We start from the raw sequence: 24,092 nt of genomic DNA, 5'->3' as shown, positions 1-24,092 counted from the left end.
TGGGTGAAGGGCGTCAAAAAGTACAAATTTCCAGTCATAAAATAAATAAGTTACGGAAGTGTGACGTACAGCATGGTGACTATAATTAATACTATACCGCATATTTGAAAATAGCTAGGAAAGTGGATCTTTAAAGTTCTCATGACAAGAAAAAAACATCCTAACTATGTACAGTGATGGATGTTAACTGGACTTACTGTGGTGATCATTTTGCAATATATACAAATATTGAATTATTACCTTGTGCACCTGAAACTAAAATAATGTTATGTCAACTATACTTCAAAAATAAAAAAAGAGCAGTAAAAGAATAATGTTATAAAGTACTAAAGTAGAATACATTTTCCTGTCTATCAAGTCTCTCTTTTGACCCGTCATGGTGGTGTTTATTTGCTATTTCATATTGTGCTCCTTGAGGCATGGGAACACATGGGGGGGCCATGTGTAGACTCTCAAGTCGCTGGGACCTGTCCTGCAAGTGGGCGCGTGCACAAGGCCCACCAACAGAGGGTGTCCAGTGCCCACCAATGTGTGACCCAGGAGTCCAGGAGTGAGGATGTCCAGTCAGGCATTTCCCTTTCTAAGGCCCACCACCCAAGCCAAGGCGAACCAGCAACCCCTAAGGGCTTGCAGTCTCCCCTCCCAGACCCCACAAGCTTGGGTGAGATGCTGATCCTGACCCCCACCCCCACTGTGCCTGCGCCTTGGTTCCTGGGGGCCAACGGCAGCAGCACTGGTCCCTGGAAGGAGACAAGGAGGGGGAGGTGGCACAGGGCCAGGAGTGCAGAGGGGCCAAAGGGCAGGCAGAACGTGTCTTGGGGAAACAGGCAGGAGGCGGGACCACAGGTGAGTCAAAGCTCCACCTGTCCAGTGCATGCTCTCCTGTCCCATCACACTTCACTTACAAAACACAAATTCAAAGGTAAAATGAAGAGTTTCAAGATGGCAACCAGGAGAGTCAAACTCCAAGCAGGGGCCCTGTGGGGAATGTACCACACAACCGTCAGGCTGACTTATGGAGAGACCCTGGAACCAGACAGCCTGGGTTCATTCCTGGCTCTGTCCCTTACCACCTATGTGAACCGGGGACAAGACACTTTAGGCTCTCTGAGCCTCAGTTTCCTTGTCTGTAAAATGGGCACGACAATAATATTTGCCTCATAAAGCTGTAAGGACTAAACGATTTAACATGTTTTAAGTGCTAAGAAGAGCATCCCTTATAGGGACATTATATACGTACTAACTGTTGTTAATGATTTCGTCCTAGATTTGGAACCATCCATGATTACTGCAATCTTTGGTTTGTCACCCATTGTGACATTCCACCGTGGTCCAAGTTACTTTTGAAGATACAGTAACAGGAGGGGATGAAAATCCTCAAAATTGGCTTTAATTTATGATCAAGTTATTCCCATGCTCAAATCTTCACAGACTGCTGAGCATTGGGTCTGCTTCCGGACGCCCCATCCTGGAGCTGCCTTTCTCACTGCCACGCCTCCCCTGTTCACCCTGTTCCCTTTTGGTGCCTCTTCCATCTCTGCCCCTCTGATTACTCAAATGCCCCTCTTCCTCGGGGCACTGTTCTCAGCCCCTCTCCACACACTTCTCCTCGATCAACAGCTGCGGGCTGTGATGCTGCAGTCTGGTGTTCCTCTCCCAGCACCCCCTCCACCCCCTGCCCGGCATCGGGTACTTCCATATTCATGCTTCACCTGGGTCACAGCCTTAAACTCTATGAGGCTGCCAGCTTCTTAGGTCAATGAATGATCCCACCATCAATGTCACTCCATCTTTTGCAGCAAAGAATGGCATTCACGACGCGTTTAGCTTTTCTACAGGCCCCCATCCAGCTGGCCTCTGCACACACCCGATAGAGATTTCTTGTATACGTACTTCAACACGCAGTGGGACAGCACTTAATTACCAGTAGCTCTAAAATGGGAATAATAACAGTACTCCCCTCATTCGGTGGTTCTAAGGACATAGCTGCGTTAATATATGTCAAGTACTTCCAACAGTACCCGGCATGTATACGGTGCTATAGGAAGTTCCGTTGAGTAAGGACACCTGCACACCGCAGACGGCAGCCTGCCTGTGCTCCACCACCTGCCCACAGGTTCCAGGAAAGCCCTCCCTTCCGGCCACGCGCTCAGCCCCAGGCCTACCTTGCGTTTCCTCTTGGATTTTGGCAAGGCCTTTTCGGCAGGGGTGTCGGACGTGTGGCTTGGCGGTGCGCTCTCAGCGTCCTTGGATGCAGGGGCGCTCAAGACCCCCGGTTCCTGGGGCAGGTGTTCCGGGATCCTGGACAGGAGGGTCAGGTCAATTTTGACCCAGAGAGACCTGACCTCATCACTGTCCTTCAGCGGGGAGAGAAGTTCGTTCCGGCCGAAGGGGACGAGCGTGTAGAACTGCTCCTCCAGCTCCTTGGCGATGTCACTGGTGGTCCTGGCGTTGATGGAGCCCACGGCGGCCCGGGGGCCGCCGCCGCTGCTGACGCTGTTGGCAGCCTCCTTCAGCCTCTGGTCACTCCCGGAGGAGGCGGCGGCGGCCACGGCCTGCGCTTTGGACAGAGGGTACTCCTCCTGCTCTGACTCCAGGTCCGAGTCCGAGGAGGAGGACGAAGACGACGACTCTGTCTCAATGAACTCCTTGGATTTGGGCACGATCCTGCTCAGCCCCCGCGTGCGCCGCTTCTCGCAGGTCACCGAGGCGCGCAGCTCCTTGCGGTGGCTGGTTCTGCTGTTGCCGCAGGGCCTGGCTTTGGGGGGCTCGGGAGGGGTCACCACGCTCGCCCCCAGGGCGTCCGCGGCCGCGGGCTCCTCGGGCCGGTGGCAGGTGGCGCCGTCGCCGGCGGAGGTCCTCTCGGTGCGCCTGGTGGGCTTCTTGCCCCCAGACCTCCGGGCGGGCGCGGGCGCGCTCTCGGCGGGCGCACCGGGCACCGCGGGTGGGGGCGCGGCTGCGGTCACGGGCACGGCCACGGCCGCGGGCGGGGACTTCTGCTTCACCCCTTTACTCCCCGGGGCCTTGTTCGCTGTCCTGGGCCTCTGCTCCTCCTTGCAGGCGCTCTTGATGTCCTTCTCTCTCAGGCTGGTTTGGCAAACGTCGGGGAGTTTCCCACAGTCCTGCGCGTCGTCCTTCACCGGGGTGTAGTACTGATTGCCCTCTGGCCCGTGGCTTTCATTTTGGATCAGAATGGGCGGCTTGTGAGGATTAACTTTGTTTAGCCATTTATCCAGCTGCCACTTGTTAGAGGACGCTGGTTCAGCCTAAAAGCAGAAAACCAGCAACAACAAAACATCTTTTATTACCGACTCACTTAAAAGGGGCCTGGCTGTTTTTATCTTCACTGAACTCCTCTAGGCGTATGAGCAGAAACGAATCAGCTGGAAGCAAAAGGAAAAAGGAAGCAGTGGGTATGTGTAGCTGTCAGCTGGCACACAGGACGCAGGGGTGGTGTCCCTCTCCTGTCCCAGGGCACTTGCAGGTCAGTGCAACAGTTTGGGGCCTATTTGGAAAAATAAGAGGATAGCACTGTGTTTCATTAGAACCCATTTCTAGCAGTTTTGAGTTTTATACAATGTATACTTTTCATAATTATACCTACATAAACTTGAGATTCCACAAAGGTTAACTGGGGAATAGTTTGGAGGCCCTGAGTCTTTAACCACTCATGTTTTGTAAGACTTAAAATTTGGGGGGAAATTAGAAGAGGGATCTAAGTGGAACCTATAATCCCAAAGAATTAACAAAAAATTATATGATGAAGGCAAGTGGGGCATAGTTATTTAATAGAAGAAGCAATAACTTTGGGACACTGCTTGTTTAGAGGTCTGGAACTCCTATTTCAAGGGGACGGGTGTGTGCCCTATATGGTTTGGCAGTTGACTTGGTTAGTCCATCCTCAACCTGCTTTCATCCCACTTTGCCAGAAATGTTTCAGACATGGAGGTGATGATGGAAACCCTTCCAGCAAGCTATTTTGCTAACTTAAAGCAAATCATGCATATTATAGGTTTTAAGCTCTGCCCCATAGATTGGTTCCAGGGGGTCAAGGAGTGCCCTGAAACAGGATGTCATGTAGAAGCATTTTTCTGGGAGAGGCCCAGAGTTCTCATTCAAGTCTCTAGTGATCTATGTCTCATAAAAAGGTTAAGAACTGATGACTTTATACAGAGTAAATACTGTTGATATCTAATAAAAGTCCATTTATGCAGCATCTATGATTATTAATAGAACAGAGGTGTACTTATCTAAGTATAGAAAATATTTTGAATGATTAAGGTGACATATTTTTCTTTCCCTACGGCCTCCCATCCTCTGAATTCGTGGCATCTGTTGTTTCCACATGAGACTAGATTCCCGCCTAGAATAAAGAAGACAATGCTTAGCTTTGTGTTTCAAACTTGATTGGTTGCAGTCCAGAACATGTCAGGCTCCCTTGTAGGAGAAAAACACTTTTTAAAACATAATAATTCCCGAAAGCTTGCTTTTATGTGTCAAGATTTGCTTTTCAGTAGTGAGGTCCATATGAGGAGCAGAGGTTGGCGCACAACCACATGCAGCAAGGACGTGAGGGGAGCGAAGAGAGGGCAGCATCTTAGGCACAAGGGTCCTGGCTGAGTCTGCAGGAGTTCGGGGCATAGCTCAGGGAGGTGGGAAGTCTCTAATGAGCCAGAGGGGCTTGAGACCAAGAGAAGAGGACACAGAATGTGGGGACCAGGCACTAGAGCCATGGCAGGGACCATGGACATCCTGCTGGTTCCCCCCAAACAGATGAGACCAACTGCACTCCAGGGAACACCAGCACAGGGTGGCCAGTGACTGGGAAGGACAAGTGACCTTTCAGTGGAGGCCAGCATGAGGCTCCGAGGCCCTTCCCCTAGGGCTGTGAGGATGGAGAGGCCTCACCCCGGGACACAGGTGTGGGAGGAGAAAGCCTCAGGGCCCTGCTAGGGAGTCTGGTCTTTGACTTGACCTTTTGCTTGTTTGTTTTCATGCATTAAAAGGAGCACGGCTCCAGAGCAAGATGCAAAAGAACAAAAATATGTATCTTTTTTGTGCCTCTGAGTTGTTATATGTAAATTCTGACCTCGCTTTATTTTGGCTTCTCCAGAGAAAGGGAACGCATGAAACCTGAAGAGCACCCCAGCACTTACTGCAGTAGCAGAAGCATGCAACAGAGACAGTGGGACAGCAGGACTCCCAACAGCTTCCTTGCTAAGGGGAAGCTGAGTGTGGCTGAGAGCTACTTTGGAGGGAAACAATGTATGACTTCTGATATTGTCTCCTCCCTGCCCCCATTTCTCACTATGTGACCACTACAAGTCACTGACTTCTGTGCCTCAGCTTCCCTAGACAAATGGGGCACAGTAAATATGAATGGATGCTGAAGGGGCCTCTTGCAGAAAGGGTACACATGTTGGGAGAGGGCGCACACATTTGTGGCAGAGCACACCACCTGCCCTGGCCCTACCATCCTGTTTAACACTACCTCTCCCTCATGCCCACCGTCCTGAGCCTTCCACAGCTCACAGCTCTTATGCGAGAGAACACAGGCGTGTGCCTGGAGCCAAACACAGCTGCACACGGGGAGACTCGCACTAAAGCTTCCTGATGGGAGCATTAATAGTGCAGGGGAGAATTTAATAAATTTAGTACGGGCCCATTGCCTGATGTGCTTGAGGGTCATTTTTTCTGCACTTCCCAGCTGAAGAAATCAGTCTGAAGTACCATTTTCAACACATCGCTAAATCACACTCCCTTTCTCAAGGATCTACAAGGACCTCCTACTGCCTCTCCAACGAAGTCTGAATTCCTCAGGCTGCTGTTCGAGGGCATCCATCATCTTACAGTCATCTTTCATTGCCGCAACAGCTACAATGTGCCTCCCACTTTACAAATATTATCTAGCTTAATCCGTACAGATAGGAAATATTATCACCCTTAATCTGTAGATGAGGCTCAGAGAGGTTAAGCGACCTGTCTAAAGCTGCAGTGCTACCAGGCACTACCAAGACTAGATCCTTATTTGTCGAGGTTTAAAGACCAAATTCTCTCCCCTGCTGCTTTGCCCAACCTCCCAGTACGCTCCGGTGGAGCCTCATGACAGGAAGATCTCATTCTTCTGAGAAATGTTGGTGTTCAACCTAAAATGATAGAATTAGATTTGATTTTTGGAGAATACCACTAACTCTCCAAGCAATACCTGTGGCCCTCTATTATCCTCAACTGCATAGGCTTTTGATGTTCATGTTTGTTTCACATGTATATGTCTTGTGTCTTCAACAAAGTCAAACACCTCTCTCAGGCAGGGGCCAGGTCGCTGTTTCTTTGTATCCCTTGCAGTGTCTGTAATAGGTTAGGAAGACAGACTGCTATGACTCTCCTCCTGATAAGAACTCACAATGGGCTGTCGCTCAAATTGTATCATTTATTCCTCAGAACAATCTCATAGACTAGGCAGGACGGGAATATCCGCCATTTTGGGGATGAGGCAATTGTGGCCAAGGAAGCTTAAACGGTTAAGTGGCAGTGCAGGAGGGAAAACTCAGGGCTCGGGATTCTCCTCCACCGGCATGCTGCTGGCTCTGGTCCGCTTCCTGAACCATTCACTCAGGTTTCTGCCCAGTGGTTTTGTTTGCTTTCTCGCTTGCTGTGTTATATTTTCAGCCACGACCCTCCTCCCTGATTAATCTTCCCTCTGATTCACGCATAACCTCTCCACCGAGTACCTTAGTGTCTGCTTCATCTATATCCTCCATAGCACTCATTGCCAGGTACCCCATAGGTGCCTAATTAAGGAGAAGCTTGTTGAACCAATGAGTAACTTCCATCACATTTCTGCTGATTTTCAAGAACAATCTAGGGCAGTATTTTCCAAAATAGGGTTTTAGTTCATATATTCCATGAAGAAAGGTTTCCATGGTCAGGTAAATTTGGGAAATGCCACAATGGAAACATAGCTTACAGGAGCAATATTACAGCCTGGGCAATGCCCTATTATAGTAAAGAGACGGGTTACACCTACTTTATCCTGGCACTCCTCAAAACACGTGACCAGGCTCCTTTTCTCCCATGTGGTACCAAGTACTTAGGGAACACTGGTCCAGGGAGCTCTGTGTGCTGAGGTAAACGTGCTAGCTGAGCGAAGGTGCTCTCCCCCAGTAAAGCCCTGACAGGAAAGGATGTACCAGGCCAGGAAAGAAGATAAAACTCAAGTGAAAAAAATGAGGCTGAGAATAACTAAGCAAATGTCAGACCATAGCGAAGGGCTCTGCAGTGATGGAAATATTGCTTGGAGCAGCTCTGCCGTGCGAGCTTGCAGATACGGCATTATACTATGGTGACTCATGTAAAATGCAGTGGCTTTCTCCAACCACAGCCATAAAGAACAGCTCAGAGGAAACTCAGCTGAGCCAAGTGGGTTTCCAGCCGTGGCACAGGACGGGGAGAATGCAGGTGGCTTGGACCATCGCGAGTGCTTCCTCCTATTCCCACGTCAGGATGTTACCAGTGGGGGAAGTGAGGGCCAGAAACGCTTTGCTGCAAAGCAGCGTCAATCGGTCTGCACAGCAGAATGTGCGGTGTGAGGCCATCCAAAGCCTGAGTGTCCTGTAGGGCTCAGGATAAAGAGTCTTAGTGCTCTCTATAAGGTGACCTGGGCCAGCTCAGTCACAGCCAAACAGTGACACTGAGCAGGGTCAGCCAGATAATGTCACTTACTGTCTTTGCAATTTTCATTCTGCAAACTCATTTTATTTCTAAAGGGTGTATGTCTGTATTAATCTTGTGAAAAACGTTAAACGAAATCTTACTTTTATGCCAACTAATACATTCCTTTCCAACAAAAAGGAGTAACATGCAGCGTGGCTAACACAGCTCTTGCTACTTCTCATTCCCTCTGAGTAGAGAAGCAAAGAATTGAAAATTCTAATTGGCCTCAGGCAACTGAAACTTTAGGCCTGCTTTAGTAGACTCACGCTCCCTCCTTAGCCAGGGGCCTCTGTTAGCTGCTGAAGAAAAGGCAAGAGCTTCCTTTCATCACCAAGAAGTTCAAGTCTTTGTAATTATCTCAGTGACATTTAGAGAGAATTTGCTTACAGCACTTTCTAACTGTACTTCTCCTCGGCTGGGTTTCAGCCTCCTTCAGGAGCTCCAACATTCACATTTCAGCATGCAAATGAGACTCCACATTCACGAATTTAACCTTCAAAGTCACAAAGAAGAGCCTGCATGGGGGGTCTTCACAGACACTAACACGTTTTATCCACCTCCACTGCGCCCCTGGCTCTTGCAATGTCTCTGGAATCCAGTTATTTCTTAAAACTAAATATTCTGGAGTTTCTCAACAAATTGTAGCACAAAGCTGGCTTTGAAGAAGCCTGTTTGACTCCTCTGTCTTATTTAACTCTTATATATTTTTTGTTCCAAATGATTCCCATTAGAACGTCAGTTCTTGGAGGACTGGGACCTTTTCTGTCAGATAATTGCTGTATCTCAGAGCCAGGCACCATATCTATGGCAGATGCTTAGTAAATATTTGTTGAATGAATGCTGAATGAATGAATGAAATTATGAAGAAGGCCTAATAATTCCGTTTCTAGGAAAAGTCAACCTATGGCTTTTATAGGTTAATGTTGCCTAGAGCCTTCCCCTCCTGTAGGTAGACAGAGAGAGACAGTGTGGGGAGTGGGGCTCATGGAAAGGAGACAAAAATGCAGGAGAGATGGAGAGAGGCCTTATTTCAGGATGAATGGGGAGCTTCTGGGGCAGAGCAGAAAGGTGCTGGAGAAGAAATGAGGAGTGTGGGGAAATAAAACCTCCCTGGGTGCTCAGTGCCCTGCAGCCAGCTTCAGCCTCCTGAGAGAAGAGTGGAAGGGGAAGAGCCTGAGGGAACGTAAGAGCCACTCTGTGAACCTCAGACGGAAACCCCACTGCTTTCAGGTGGGATAACGTCCCACGGCACAGGCAGAAAAGCTGGAAGCAGGCATTGTGTTGGCTCTTAATGTGCTCCCCTCTCACTGCCACGGTTTGTAGACTGACTTTGGTTTCATTTCAGAGCCTATTTAGAAATTTGGGCCCCAAAGTGGTACAGAGGGTTGTAGGTAAAAAATCAAATCCTACGATCCATGGTAATGTCAAATGTTTACACACGCAAGAAGAAACTGTCTTTTATTCCTTCTTTAGAAATCAAAGCCTACCCTCACAGATCCAGACTTGAGGAGTTTGCTCTCAACCCTCTCCCAAGATCTCCATATTCTGAATTACTATTTAATTTTTCCCTTTCCCCTTTCAAGTAGAAATAGCAATGGTTTTTATTGGTACCTTGTAATGTTTTTACATGAGGCACCTAAATCTTCCACACAGATACTCATCATAGCTATAAAAGGTTTCATTATTATTTGTAGGTTGATGCTAATTTTTCTTTTCATATTTTCACAAAGAAAACACAGTTAAGAAGGTTTTATTAATATTTACAGCCCTTGTCCTTCTGATCCGTGACAAACTGCAAAAAGGTAAGATTCTAACCATGTCTAATCTATGAAACTCCTTTCCCTATAATTTATGGTGGCCACACTTCCCAGGCGGTGAACTGCCCTGCCTGCTTACTGCCTCTGCCGACCCTTAGGGAGACCCGATCCATAGGTTATTTCCAGTCAGTGATGTATACAGCATACTTGGAAACTTTTGGGAGGCAGGATAGAGATTTTTGGACAATGAAAGATGAAGTTTCTGTACTTCAAAGGAAGCTCTGTAACTGGAACTATGAGGAGGGGACAGAGTGGGGAAAATGATGAGCCCAAACAAATCCAGATGGGCCACCAAGGGGTGGTGGCCTCAGGGGTCACTGCTGGCAGGCCAGTCCTCCTGTCACAGCACGGAGGCTGGGGGAGGTGGGCAGGTGTGAGAACCAGGGCTCCTGGGTTTCCTGTCCTCACGGGGAGAGACGCATGCAGGGGAAGGGCCCCGGGGCCAGTGTGGGTCTTACCTCGGGGCTGGAGTAGTGGGGAGGCTTGCTGCCCTCACTCTCGCTAGAACTGCTCTCGGTCTCCGAGTCGGATCCGGAGCTGCTCTCCGAGTCGCTGGAGGAACTGCTGCCGCTGCTGCTGCTGCCGCTGCTGCTGCCCTTGCTGGAAGGCACGGAGGCTCTGCAGTTGGCCTGCTGGACCACGGTGCTGCCAGCCCACGAGGCCCCCCGGGAAGGAAAGGGAAGGAAAGCCAAGTGAGCAAACACGAAACCACGACCGAGCAAGCTGTCACTCAACCAGAGGAGACAGGAGGCACGCAGTCCACACAGCTGTCAACCATCATTGGGAACCGGAAGAGCAATCATCAGGATCAAAGGCATCTTAATGGTTAAAAAAAACTCATATATATGAATAAAATTGAGAATGAAAGTTGGAGCCCCTTGGTGGTTGGCACTAATTACTTGTGTGGCCTTTTTAGAAGGGAAGGTGGTGTAATCTCAGAATGGCTGCTGCTGTTTTGCTGCTGTTTTTGGGGAATGGCTTTTCAAATGCAGCCCCAAATCTGATCATCTTCAAAAATTCAAGGAAATCCAAAATGCCTGAAATATTTTATAAAGGATGAAAGTGTCTGTTTCCTTATTTTTAGAAATGGGCCATGAGGAAGGGCACAGTGTTATGCTCTGTGCTTTCCTGGCTGCTGGAAGGTTCTGGAGATTTGGGGACCGTCAAAGTTACAGTCTTGCTTCCCGCCTCCTACCGCTCATAGAGTCGGGTGTTGCAGTTTTTACAGAGCTGGCTTGCAGTATAAATAGTAATTTTTCTTTGAGCCGTTTATTAAAGAACTGAAGAGCCATCACTTACACGTTTTTATATATTCCAGCCTTTCCAATCCCATGGCTGTACAGCGGCTTATAGCAATAGCATTTCAAATTATAGTTGATGTTCATATTCCTGCTGAAATTTGACAGGAAGTTATACACTCAAATCATATACTCAAAGAGAACAGGAAAAACTGACACTTTCTAATAGTAATTAATTAGCCACAAAAATTCAAACAGCGTGCATCTACCCAAAGAGTGTTTGAGCCAGAAAGAAAGCTTCGGTACTCACATAATAGTCAACATCTTCAAAGTCCTTTATTAATTGCATTGAAACACACCTGAATCTGTTCTGTGGAGCTTAAATTCTAAACCCAGAAAAGGCAGTGATCCCTTTTTCCTGTTGAGTCAGCAAATATCTGCTTGCCCCTGCCAATTGTGACCACGGCTTCAAGAGGAGTGCATATCAGTGAAGGCCAGGCTCCGGCGGAGCTGGTCAGAGCTAACGGCCTCAAGTACAAGGAAGCCTGAACAAGGTAACAGACCCTTTTCACCCGCCCCTTAAATCTTTGACAAATGCTTCGCCCAAGGACAGATTCTCAAAAATCTTCAGTGTGGGGGTTGGAGCCCTGCTTCTCCTAGAAGAATGAGCAGATAGAAGAAACTATCTCGCAGGATATATCTGAAGATGCAAACACCTTTGTTGAACTGCAGGGTTAGGGAAAAATGGAGTTTGAACATAATCTTCCCTAGTGGTCTATTTCTTCCACCAATGCCACGGTCCATACCCAGTGTCTGACCAAATTCTTCAACCTCAGACACCACCTGCACGTTCATGCCTTGCCTGAGCCGCAGTGATTTCTTTTCCGGCCTGTCATTTGTTTCTGGTGTTGAGAGAGGAATCCTGGATCTTTCCATAGAGGTGGGGAGGGAAGGTTAGTGATCAAAGGGCTGTAATATTTCTTTCTTCCCTGATGAACTAAAATCCATCTTTCCTGTTGGCTGAGTCGAGATGGCCACTATCAATGGAGTCATAAAAAAAAGACTCTCAGATTCTGAGCAAACATGAACATCTGGGATCCATGTTCGAGTTTGTCAGTAGGCCCCCAAAACACTGGGGAAATAACTCCAAAAAACAACCCCCCTCCCAAAACCCTAAAACCCAAAAAAGCAAAGCAACACATGATGAGGAGAGAGATATGTCTCCTGCCACACTTTGGAATGGCACTTGCTGACGACTGGGAAATAAATAAAGATGAATGAAGAGCATTTTGATTGGTTTCCTATGACGGTCAAAGGCTCTGATCACCGAGCAGTACATTCTTCCTGCTCTAATTCAAACAACAAAGAACGTGTGAGGCTGGTGTGTGGGTACCTGGGCGGTGTGTGTGCAGCACAAGCAGCAATGTATGTGGAGCTCCCTGGGGCTTGTACCGCAAAGTGACTGACTGTCTTTTGAAAAGCAGGACTTTAATTTCTGGGGAAATGTCCAATAAACAGTTGTGGGGCTGCCTTCTTTTCATGACCGCGGTCCTATAATAAGGAGACGCATGAGCCCAAGGGGACAGAATCTCTGATCTGAACTAGACCGACAGAAAAGCCTACTACGTTTATGTTTTCCTTCCTTAAATTAGGAAAGTCACTTAAAATGACAGTTTTACTGGCATAACTATTATTTGTTTTTAAAACAGCTGAGAGAGCCAAGAATTTTGGGTTTTTCTTCATGCTTTGCTTGGAAGGGCTGCGAGGCATACGATGCCTCTGGGGTCAGGATTGAATATATTCATGTTTCAATGATCCGGGTAGAGAATATGTCACCAGAAACAATCCATGTCAAGGATGGGGGCCTGGAAGGGCTCCGGCGGCTCCAGGTGTGGGATGGAGGTAACGATCCCTCCCTCCACCAAGGCTGCCTCATTAGCTAGTCTTTCTGGGGGTTCTTGGGGGCAACCGGTGTTTTGGGCCTCAGCACGGTGACTGCGCTTGCCATGAGTGCATGCAGCTGCCTTGCCTCTGTTGGGGTAGCTGCAGCAGTGGGGGTGACAGGATAAAGTCGCAGAAGCGGGGGATGCTCCTCCCTGCGGACCAGCACTAAGGAAACGATGGGCTGGGTGAAGCCAGGAGGGCTCTCTGGAGTCACAGAATAAAGAAGATGAAAACCGCATATCAGAAAGACCTTCCTGAAAGAAGACTTCAGGCTTTACATATTTAAAATTGCCAATGGAAAATTTTAGTGTGCCAACTAGCTGTCATGTCACCATACCAAAGAGGTTATAAAAATTAATTAAAAATTAACCTTTTCCTGAAATAACACGGATTGATTGACATGATGACACAGCTCTGGGCAATTTTTAGGAGAGTTCTTGGATCCTATGCCATTTCAGGAACATAGTGCCATCGAACCTGCAGACGTGAAAACACTACCGAGATCATGGAATAAAAGTCCACGTGTCACCAAACTTAGCACAGTGCCTAGGACATAACAGGCCTTCACGTGCGATTACTGAATGAAAAAATCAACAGGAAAAAATCCAACGTTGGGTTAATGAGTTAAAAAAAAAAAGGATTTAACTTTCAAAAAGGTTACAATCTCTCTTTTCCAATAAAAAAAATATTTAAGGGGATTTCAGCACTTCTTATGCTCTTCCAATTTTAACACTTCTTGCTGTCAGAGAATAGTTCTTTCAATGTACTCTGAAGCTCACCTGCTATAATTTAAGCACAGTTTTCTCTTGGGTGGTTTATTGACTTTTTGTATTTCGCGTCCATGGAATGTTTTGCTGGTTTTCTGAGTGGTCAAGAACAAACACACTTTTGAGAGAGTCGCAGCTTTATTCTACATGATCTGCTTGCTGTGTCCCTTCCTTTGGCTGCAGTGACACATTCCTTTCAGAATCTGGCCTGGGCTAAGACAGAATATAGACAGTAACAGAAAAGATCTGGAACCTAAATGACAAATCCTGAATGTCACAGTGAAGGGTGCTCCTGCCTGCCAAGCATACTGTGGGGCCGGGATAAATGTCCAAAGTTATCCACAAGCTGTCAACTAACAAGTACCTTGGAGGCAGGCTCTCTGCCTGGCTGGCACCTGGTGAATAGTGCGATACCCAGCACAGTGCCTCGCAATCTGTGGGCATCCACTCGTATTAGCCGAATGATAGTATTTTAGAAGAGGCTACAACACCTTCTCACTCAACATCCTGGATGAACTCAGCAAATGCTTGACTTCCAAACTAATCAGTGCCCTGGCAACAGTATTCCTTTATTGATGGGATCTTTATTGATATTAATTATCTAAAATTATAACCACATTATGAGAAGTGAAAATGGTAAAAGCTGGCATAAGGAAGTTCACTGTTGGAATTATCTTCCAAAAAACAAAACTGATAGGACTGTCAGTCCAATACTAAATTTTTTTGTTTGCTCTGCGATACCATCAGGAACAATTCTTTTGTTACACATGCCTTTTTGAAGCTCTGCAGGGTCTGGCCTCAATCAGATCTCCAGCTTCACCTCAGTGGGTCTATCCCTAAACCTCAGACATAATAAATTTCTCATCATTTTGACAATCTGTGTCTGCTCATAGCTGAGTGCCCCGCTGAACATGCTATTTTCTGCACCCGAAAGTCCTCTCTCCCTTTCTTCTTCTGTTACCTCCTACTCACTCTCCAGGACTGAGTTGCAATGTTACCGTATTCTGTAAAGTTTCTCCCAACTTCCCAGGCATAACTGATGTTTCCTTCTCTGAGCCCCTTTAGCACATTGCCCATTTCTCTATTGTAGCTCTTACCATATTAAGGATAGGAATTATCTAATTTGTCTGTGTATCCCCAGAGCTAGCAGGGATCTGGCACAAATAGATTCTCAACAAATATTGATTAAATGAATAAAAGAAAAGAAAAATGATCCTTGAAACAGTGTGTAAGTCAAAGTGTTTTGTTATACTATGAAGTAGCCCATGAGATGTTCATATACACACATACATATATTTTTCTATTGCTTTGGGGCTGCTGAGGATTTCATGCAACTAATAACTTTAGAAAGCTACCATCTACACTACAGCTGAAAATTGAAAACCTACAGAGGCCAGGCAGGTAGCATAAATGAGTAAAGTGTCCAAGTATGAGAAACCCAAACGCCTAACACGTGATGATAAATGACAGCGGATGCCTGGCTCCCCAGGCGGAAAGGGGTCAGAGTAGAGAGTCCCATTTGGTCTAATGCTTCCCCCTCAGGCCAGCATATCTCTGCCATGTGGGAATGAGAGCCCACTGTGACAAAATCCTTTGATTTTTTCAGAGGAAGCCCCAAACCCTGATATTTAAATCAAATTTCCTAATTTTAAATGCCAGTAAATAATCTGAAAAGTTTTAACAACAATCATTGTATTTTAGCAATGATACTCATTTATAGGTCACATGAGGCCTGTGGAGCACCAGTTAGAGACCCTTGATCTATGTCCTATTATTACATATTCTGAAATCCTCAGATGGTTCCATTTAAAGGATATAGACACAGAGAGACCCGCAACCACGAGTTTTACCTCTCTCTGAGATTTAGATTAGCAGGGACACACAAGAGGTTAATCAAATACACTTACTCTCTCAGCCCATTTATTTGAAGTTTTTTATACCTTGAAATAATTACTAATTCACCAGAAGTTACAAAAATAGTAGAGATTTCCCATGTACCCCTTACCCAGTTTCTCCCATGGCTATAACTTATGTAAGTATACCACAATATCAAACCCAGAAAACTGACAATTGTACAATGTGTGTCTAGTTCTATGTCATTTTATCACATGGGTAGAGTCACGTAACCACCATCACAACCAAGGTACAGAACTGTTTCGTCATCACAAGGATCCCCCTCACGACACTCCTTTAGAGTCACACCTGCCTCTTAGCCCCTCACCATTCCCAACCCCTGGGAATCACTAATCTGTTTTGCAACTCTAAAATTTTGCCATTTAAAAAATGTTATATGAACGGAATCATACAGTGAGTCTTTTCTTAAATGAGATTTATTTTATCAGTTTTTGGTTCACGTATTTTTCAACTCTGTTGTTTGGTGCATACACATTTAAGACCACTTGGTGTTCTTGGTGTCTACTTGGTGGCTTGACTCTTTTACCGATACGTAATGTCCCATTATGTTCCTAGTAATTTTCCTTGCTCTGAAGTTGACTTTACTGGATAGTAGTATAGCCACTATGGCTTTCTTTGATTAATGTTTTCATGGTATATCTTTTCCATCCCTTTAGTTTCAACCTATTGTTATATTTGAATTGTGTTTCTTGTAGACAGCATATAGTTGGGTTATTTTTTTTATCCTCTCTGCCAATCTTTGTTTTTTAACTGGTGAATTTAGGCCTTTTACATTTAATATAATCATTGATACAGTTGGAGCTCAAATCCATCATTTAATTTTGTTTTCTGTTTGATCCCTCTGTTTTCTTCTTCTTGCCTTCTGTTTCTTGAAACAAGTTACAGAATTATATTTTGATTTACTTACAGTGGTTTTGAATTGATCTCTTTGTACAGATTTCTAAATCGTTTTTCTAGATGCTATATTATACATAACTTCTCACAATCTACTGGTATTATCATTTTACCAGTTTGAGTGAAGTGCAGAAAACTTGCCTTCTTAATTGTCTTAAATATTTCCCTCTCTAGATATTGAGAACCACATCAAACAACATTTCACATTTTGCTTCAACTGTCAAACACAATTTAGAAACCCAAGAGGAGAAAGAAAATTTATTGTATTTACCCTATTTTTACTCTTTCCATTGTTCTTCTTTCTTTCTTTATATCATTTATTTTATCAAAGTTCCTTCTTTAATCATTTCCTTTCTATTTCAAAACCTCCTCTGGCTGTTCTTTTTGTAGGTTTGCTGGCAACAAATGCTCTTTCATCTCAGAGTGTCTCCATTTGTCCTTCATTCCTAAAGGAAATTTTCAATGGATATAGGATTTTGGGTTGCCAGCTCTTTTCTTTCCATGTGCTACTTTCTTCTGGCCTCCAAGGTTTCTGAGTCCAGCATCAAATTGTTTCTATTATTTTACCCTACAGGTAAGGTGTTGTTTATTTGTCACTGCTTTCAAGATTTCTTTTTTTTGGTCTTGTTTTCAGAAGTTTGATTATGTGTGTCTCAGCATGAATTTATTTGGGTGTATCTGTTTGAGGTTTGCTCAGCTTCTTGAATCTGTAGGTTTGTCTTTTGCAAAACTTGGTCCCTGAGGCTCTGTCCTTTTTTTGTCTTTAGTCTATTTTTCTCTGCTCTGTTGTTCATAGTGGCAGTTTCTATTACTCTGTCTTCAGGTTTACAAATTCTTTCCTCTGTCCTCTTTATTCTACTGTTAAGCTCTTCCATTAAATTTTTAAATTTCAGTTACTGTAATTTTCAGTTCTAAAATTTCCATTTGGTTCCTTATATCTTCTATTTCTTGTTGAGACTATTTTTTCACTTGTTTCAACTGTCTTCTTAACTGCTCGTTGAAGCAGGTTATAATGGCTCCTTTAAAATCTTTGTCAGATATTTCTAATATTTATGTCATTTCAGTATTGCCATCTGTTGATTGTCTTTTCTCGAGGTGAGATTTTTCTAGGTTCTTGGTATAATGAGTGATTTTTCTATTGTCTCCTAAACAGTTTTAATACTATAAGACTTGGGAGTTTTTAAAAAACTGCTTGTTTTAGCACGCCTTCACTAACACCACACCAACAAGGGAGGGAGCACCTCCTTACAGGTGGGCAAGAGCAGAAGAAAGTCTAGGCTTCCCACTTGGCCTTTGCTGATGAGGGGAGTGATAGGGTCATTTTTTTCCCCCACGGTGTTTGCTGGAATAGAGCAGTTATTGTCTAAAAGTTTTCTTCTTGCTAGGATACTCATTTCCTGGTCCTTAGACTAGAGACAGTTGGCTTTCCTGGAGGAATTTTTTTAAAAAAATCTGTGCCCGTTGGCATTTCCAGGTTGCCAGCTTCCCCAGCATTCACTCTGGGCTTTATGAGGACAAAAGAAAACCCAGGGAATTCACCAGCTTGTCTTTCCTCAGGTCTGAATTACCTAGCTAATCTGTCTTCATGTTTCAGTCTTATGTTCATTTTATATATAATGTCTAAGGATGTCAGCTGTACTTAGCAGGAGGAATGGGGAGAAGTATACCAGTATCTTGTCCTAGAACAGGAACCACCCACGTGACAATTATCACGTGGAAATCAACCCTGTCCCAATACTTCCAGCATCCAGCTCCGTTAACTGTATCAAAAGCTGATGAATGAAACTACCACCAGGTCTTCTATAGTCCCTGCTCGTTATACTTACCCAGTCAAACTAGGAATTAATTCATTTATTTAAAAACCACTTATTATGGAAATGAAGCTCAGATTTTAAAAGTATGTGTACCAAAGCTAGAAAGGGCATGTCACTATGGATGCATATAGCCTTACAAGAAAAATGACTCAAATGAGATGAGGTTGTAAAATAGTTAAGGATAAAAAGGTGAGTACTTTAGAAATTCTGCTCAAGATAAATGACATAGGGTTATGGATGACATTGGTGTGGTCACCGTTGACAATCCACTTTGTGCCAGGTACATCAGAGCCATAGCAGCATGTGTATTGTGCTGGGCGTGTGCGTGTGAGTGGGTGTGTGTTTGGGGAGGAGGTGTTAGTGGACACTCAGCCATGTGCAGAGCCTGGAACAGAGGAGGCAGCTGCTCCCAGCTTCCCCAAGGAAAAAAGAGTAACTGTCAAAAACAGTATAGGATCATAAAAAGTAGACGAAATCAGCCATGAAAATTGCAAAGCAAGTTACAATACCACTTGTTGACAATGCAAAAACTGCACATTTTTCATCAGTCTAGGAAATCAAACAAAGAAAAGATGCAACAGTGAGTCATAACAGAGCACCCAGTACCCAAGGGGAGGGAAACAGTTACATCCCAGCGCAAAATAGTGACTCAGAGCAACGGACAATGCCTCCCGCCAGGCCCCAGACCCCCAGGAATGTTTCTCTTACTTCATGCCTTTGTCTCCTCCTGTAGGGGAGGTATTATTCTGCCTCTTTATAGGTGAAGACAATAAGGTCCCTAATAAGAGACAGAACTGAGATTCTACTTCCAGAAATTTCCCCTATGAAATAATCAGGCATGTTTAAACACATTTACCTACAAGGATATACGCTCTTATGTTATTCGCAATAGGAAAGCATTTATAAACAACCAAAATGCCCAACAAGAAAAGATTGGTTAAATAAATGATGACACACCCTCATGAGGGAATACTTTGCAGTACTATCTAGCCATTATGAACATTTTAGAACAGAATATTTATTGTCACAAAAAATTCTCACACTAAATCTGTGAGGAGATGGGCTTTCAATACGCCAGCCATCGGAGGGCAGAGAGACTGCTCAGGAATACCCAAGCGTTGCCTCTGCTTTTTCCCTGGGAGAGGATGAGGTTTTACTGACTCTGGGTTTTGCTTAAGAATCCGAGGGTCCCACTGTCTATAAACAGGCTCTCACACGGCAGAGTTAAGCACACAGATTGTGTAAGTCTTCTTGACTAGCTCTGTGAGGCCCAAGCACAAAAGGACTGAGGTGTGAGCACCCTGATGGAAGCTCTAGGGGGACCATGGATCTGTGCTGGTGTGCAGGGCACCTGGTCCAGCTCTGTGGGGCCCCTTCGCCTCAGCCATGTCTCTGTATCCTTTGCCAAGTAAGTCGAGGACCTAACCTAACCCCACCAGGTATACCTGTGTGGTCTTTCCCCAACAGTCTGCTGGCTACCAGGCAGCATGATCATAATTACACAAAAATAGAAATACAGAGACAAAAACACTGGAAGGATATTTACTCAAATATTAACTGTGGATATTTTCGGGTGGTAGAATTATGAAGATTATATATTTTTTGAACTTTCCTATATTTTGCAATTTTTTAATTTTTCACTAATAGAACATATGCTACTTTTTTCAAGTCTGGTTGGTTGTGGAAGATGATTCTATGAATGTATTACTGAATTTAGTATGTTAGTATTTTATTTAGGATTTTGGGAGGATCTATATTTACAGGTGAACTTGATATATGTTTACATTGATCTATTTTATATTTTGGGGGTGATTTTGGCAGGTTTTGTATCATAGTTTTAGCTTAAAAAAATAAATTGGATAGTGTTTTACCTTTTTTAAGTATTCTGGAAAAGTTTAAATAGTATGAGAATTTTCTGTTCCTTGAGCGTTTAAAAGAATTTACCACCAGCAAAACCATGTGGTCCTACGGCCTTTGGAAGGCAATTCTTTGATATCTTTTACAATTTATTCCTTGATTATTGTCCATATCTTTTTTGTCCATTTTGTTATTTTTTCCAAAAAAACTTATTTAGTTTATATTTTCAAGTTTATTTTCACAAAATTTACATAACATTCTCTTAAAATAAAAAACACTGTATCTATTATATCACCTCATCCCAAATTTTGTTTTCTATTCCCTTTTTCTTCATTATGTTTGCCAAAAGTTTATCTATTTTGAGGCTGGCCTGGTGGCATAGTAGTTAGGCTTGCGTGCTCTGCTTTGGTAGCCCAGGGTTTGCAGGTTCAGATCCTTGGTGTAGACCCTGACACACCGCTCATCAAGCCATGCTGTGGTGGTGTCCCACATAGAAAATAGAGGAAGACTGGCACAGACGTTAGCTCAGGGACAATATTCTTCACCAAAAAAAAAAAAACAAAACAAAAAAGCTTTTCTATTTTATTTTCAAAGAAACATCTCTTGATCTACATAATAATTCTAGTATTTTCTGGCTTTGCTTCCTTCTACATTTTTTATTACTATTATTATTGTTTTTTCAGGATTATTTTATAAAACTTCTACGAACTTTTTGAGTTGAAGGTTTATTTCAGTTGTTTTTATTCTTTCTTAATAATGCAAGCATTTGGGACTATTTAGCCTCTGAGTACTCCTATGGTTGTAGGCGATCACTCTCGTTATGCTGCATTTTTATTTTCTTTACTTTTTAAATAGATTATTGTAATAGTTTTAAGTCCTCCTTTGATCAAATAGTTATTTAGATGACTGCTTTTCAAAACAGATGACATTTAAAGAGGATAAACATTACATTGAGGTCCCAAAAATAAACACAGTGGATGTAGCTTAGCATATGTGAAAACTTCAGGCAAGATGCTGGCTTCAGCCTGAAGGGGGAATCTCAGGGCTCAGGTAAGATAAAAGTGAGAAGGAAGGGCAGGCAGGATGGGATGGGAATAGGGAATGGCCTGGGGAAGGGAGTAAGGCCATAAAGAAGACTTACACAGCACTGTGCACACCCCAAATGTCCCCGAAACTCTCTGCTGGCCTTAGGGAAAGATAAAAGTCAGCAGAACCTGATACATTTCGCAGGAGAGAAATTCGGTGATATAAGAGGTCTACAAACTTGGACATAAATTACACCTCCTAACTCACTGCTGATGTTGTTGTAGTATATGAAATTCTTTCTGTTACAAACCAAAGAATCCAGAAATCCTCCTGATCAGCCAATCGGCCCATTTACATATTCCTATCAGGGAATGAGAAACTAATGCCCAAATTCTAATTTTATGAAAAGCTTTGGGTCACAAGCCTTGATCATCAATTTCAGACAACAGAGAGCATAGATGTCATCTCACGGGGCCCTTGTCATTTCCTGGATTTCCATCCTTTCTGATGTTCTGATGCTCTGCTTCCCTAGCTTACATGGGCTTGGAGAATCTGCTCAACAGCACCAGAACATTCTTGAATTTAGCATCCCTGAGTTTACAGTGTCACCACCTGACTAATGATATTTGCTAAGGAATATAAATTCTTTTGTTCTGGGTCAGTCCTGCTTTTGGATTTAGCAGATTTTCTTTCTAGGATGGGTGAAAAATCTTCTCTTCTAGATGGACCAAGACCAAAAAAGCTATGGCTTGGAGCTCTGGGTCATATTTGGAACAAAGTTTTCCTTTCAGTTGAATAAAGAACCACATGTGACCCAACTGAGGAGAAAGGCATCTCACAAATAAAGGAAGAATATAATAATGTACAAATATTTGGTTCCCAAATACTCCTGGACTTGATAGTTTTTCTGTTTCTAAAACAACATGTTATTTATGTATTTTTTACAAAAGGCCCCTAGGAGAACATTCTCTACTCAGTTATCTTCTCTGGACTGAAGGCTTCAAATGGGGTGCAGCCCTCAGGTCCCTTCTTCAGATAGATATGTTCTTGGAGGGGTCTGTAAATATCACCGGATATTTACAGAGAAACATCTGCACATCTTGTCTGTGTAATGGACAGGATTTGAGCGGGGAGTCCTGATGGGTGAGGGTCCTGGAGGACGTTGGGCTTGTTCCCATGTGGAATGGTTCTCTGAAAGCCCTGCATTGGTTTGGCCAGGCCGCCTCTGCACCACACAGCTAAACAAGACCAGCCTGCAGCTGCATTCCCTTCCTGTCAGTGGGCACTGTTTGAGAGCCTGTGCCAAGAAGGAGCTGCCTTCTGGCGACACAAACTTGCTTCCCTTACACTCAGGTGGGTGGTCACAGTGACACTGAGTTGAAAAGCCCTTCTTGGCGCAGAGAACATCTCAAAGCAGGGAATTCAACATCTTGCTTTTGACAGCTGGGATGGGAGCTGCAAGGTAGCAACAGCTCTAGAGGGCCTGGGCCCAGCTGCCAGAGAGCTGGAAAGACCCGCTAGCACAACTACTCCTCTGGCAGAAGGAGCTGAAACATGGATTAGGTGAAGGCCATCTGGGTGGGAGTGTGGGGAGACCGAGTGTTGAAATGGAAGGGCGCTGGCCTCTGTGAGGCTGAGCTGGCTGGCCAATGGGTGGGGAGGGCGCTCTGGGTGCGAGTGTTCACGTTCCAGCTGCTGAGAGCGAGCTGGCCACCCAGATGAGCGGCCTCAGCAGGGTTTCATTTGACCTGCGCACAAGACAAATGCAGCTCTCTGACTTGCTCAGTGTGTTTCTCCCTGACCCTGCGGCTGCTGCATGTGGGCAGGGGACCTTCCCACTTGATTACTTTTCAGCCACCTGGTCTACAATGGAATGCTGAGAAATTCCGGGCTATCATGATGTAATGCTACCCTGAGTTTCTTTCTCACGCCGTCCTCAGGGGTGGGTTGCCCAGGGACTGCTTCCAGAAATGAAATGATGTTGTGGGGACATGCAAGTCCCTCTGCACCCTACTGAGTTCCATCCTTCAGTATGACAGCCCTGGAAGACAGAGAGTCTATGTGAAGAGCACCTCTTGCACCTTCAAGCCATCTGAGTATTTTAAAGCAACAGCCCCTCCGAGATCCCGCCACCCATGTAACTACTTACATAGTTCTTAAATTTGCTTACATGTATTTTCAGTTCAAGGAGGCCTTTACACAGTGCAGCCCCACACTGCTGTCCTTACGGGAACTCTGTAATTCATGTGGCAATAAAAATTTACCCGAGTTCCCCGAAAACTTTTTTTTTAAAAAAAGCTTCATTAAAATATAATGTATATACCACACAATTCACCCACTTAAAGTGTATAATTCAATTTGTTTTATATATTCACAGGGCTATGCAACCATCACCACAATCTAATTTTAGAATATTTTTGTCTCGCCTAAAAGAAACCCTACACCCATTAGCGGTCAATCGCCCTTTCTCCCACCCCAAGTTCCCCTTATCCCAGTGCTAAGCAACCACTAACCTATTTTCTGTTGATATGAATTTGCCTATTCTGGATATTTCATACAAATGAAAGCATACAGTACGTGGTCTTTCGTGACCAGCTTCCTTCAAGTGGCATAATGTTTTCAAGGATTGTTCCTGTCGTAGCATGTATTAGTACAATATTGCAGTTATACCATGCTTTGTTTATCCATTCATCGGATGATGACTATTGGGTTGTTTCCACTTTGGGGTTATTAGCAATAAAGCTATGAACATTTGTACACAAGTTTTGTGTGGACATACATCTTCATTTCTCCTGGATATATACCTAGGAGTGGAATTTCTGAGTCCTACGATAACTCTATGTTTAATCTTTTGAGAAGCCGTCAGACTGTTTTCCAAAGCAGTTGCACCATTTTGCATTCCCACCAGCAGCGTATGAGGGTTCCAATTTTTGCACATTTGCCAATGCTTGTTATTGCCTAACTTTTTGTTTCTCCCCATAGTGGTGGGTGTGATGTGGGAGCTCATTTTGGCTTTGATTTGCATTTCCCTAGTGCCCAATAATGCTGAGCATCTTTTCACGTGCTGAGTGGCCATGTGTATATCTTCCTTAGAGAATACCTACTCAA

General features: G+C 44.4%; 1 protein-coding gene across 3 annotated transcripts in view; it reads right to left on the bottom strand.

Annotated features, from left to right (window-relative positions):
- AFF3 (ALF transcription elongation factor 3) overlaps nucleotides 1-24,092 on the bottom strand; it is a 526,899-nt gene that overhangs the window by 35,305 nt on the left and 467,502 nt on the right. For all 3 annotated transcript variants that reach the window (XM_046663032.1, XM_046663033.1, XM_046663034.1), the window contains 2 exons: nucleotides 9,989-10,175; nucleotides 2,166-3,266 (listed from right to left, as the gene is read on the bottom strand). In XM_046663032.1, the coding sequence (XP_046518988.1) occupies nucleotides 2,166-3,266; nucleotides 9,989-10,175 (1,288 nt within the window). The remainder of the gene's footprint in view (nucleotides 1-2,165; nucleotides 3,267-9,988; nucleotides 10,176-24,092) is intronic.

Source organism: Equus quagga, chromosome 5, assembly GCF_021613505.1.
Source record: "Equus quagga isolate Etosha38 chromosome 5, UCLA_HA_Equagga_1.0, whole genome shotgun sequence".
Taxonomy (NCBI): domain Eukaryota; kingdom Metazoa; phylum Chordata; class Mammalia; order Perissodactyla; family Equidae; genus Equus; species Equus quagga.
This window is presented reverse-complemented; position numbering and strand designations above follow the sequence as displayed.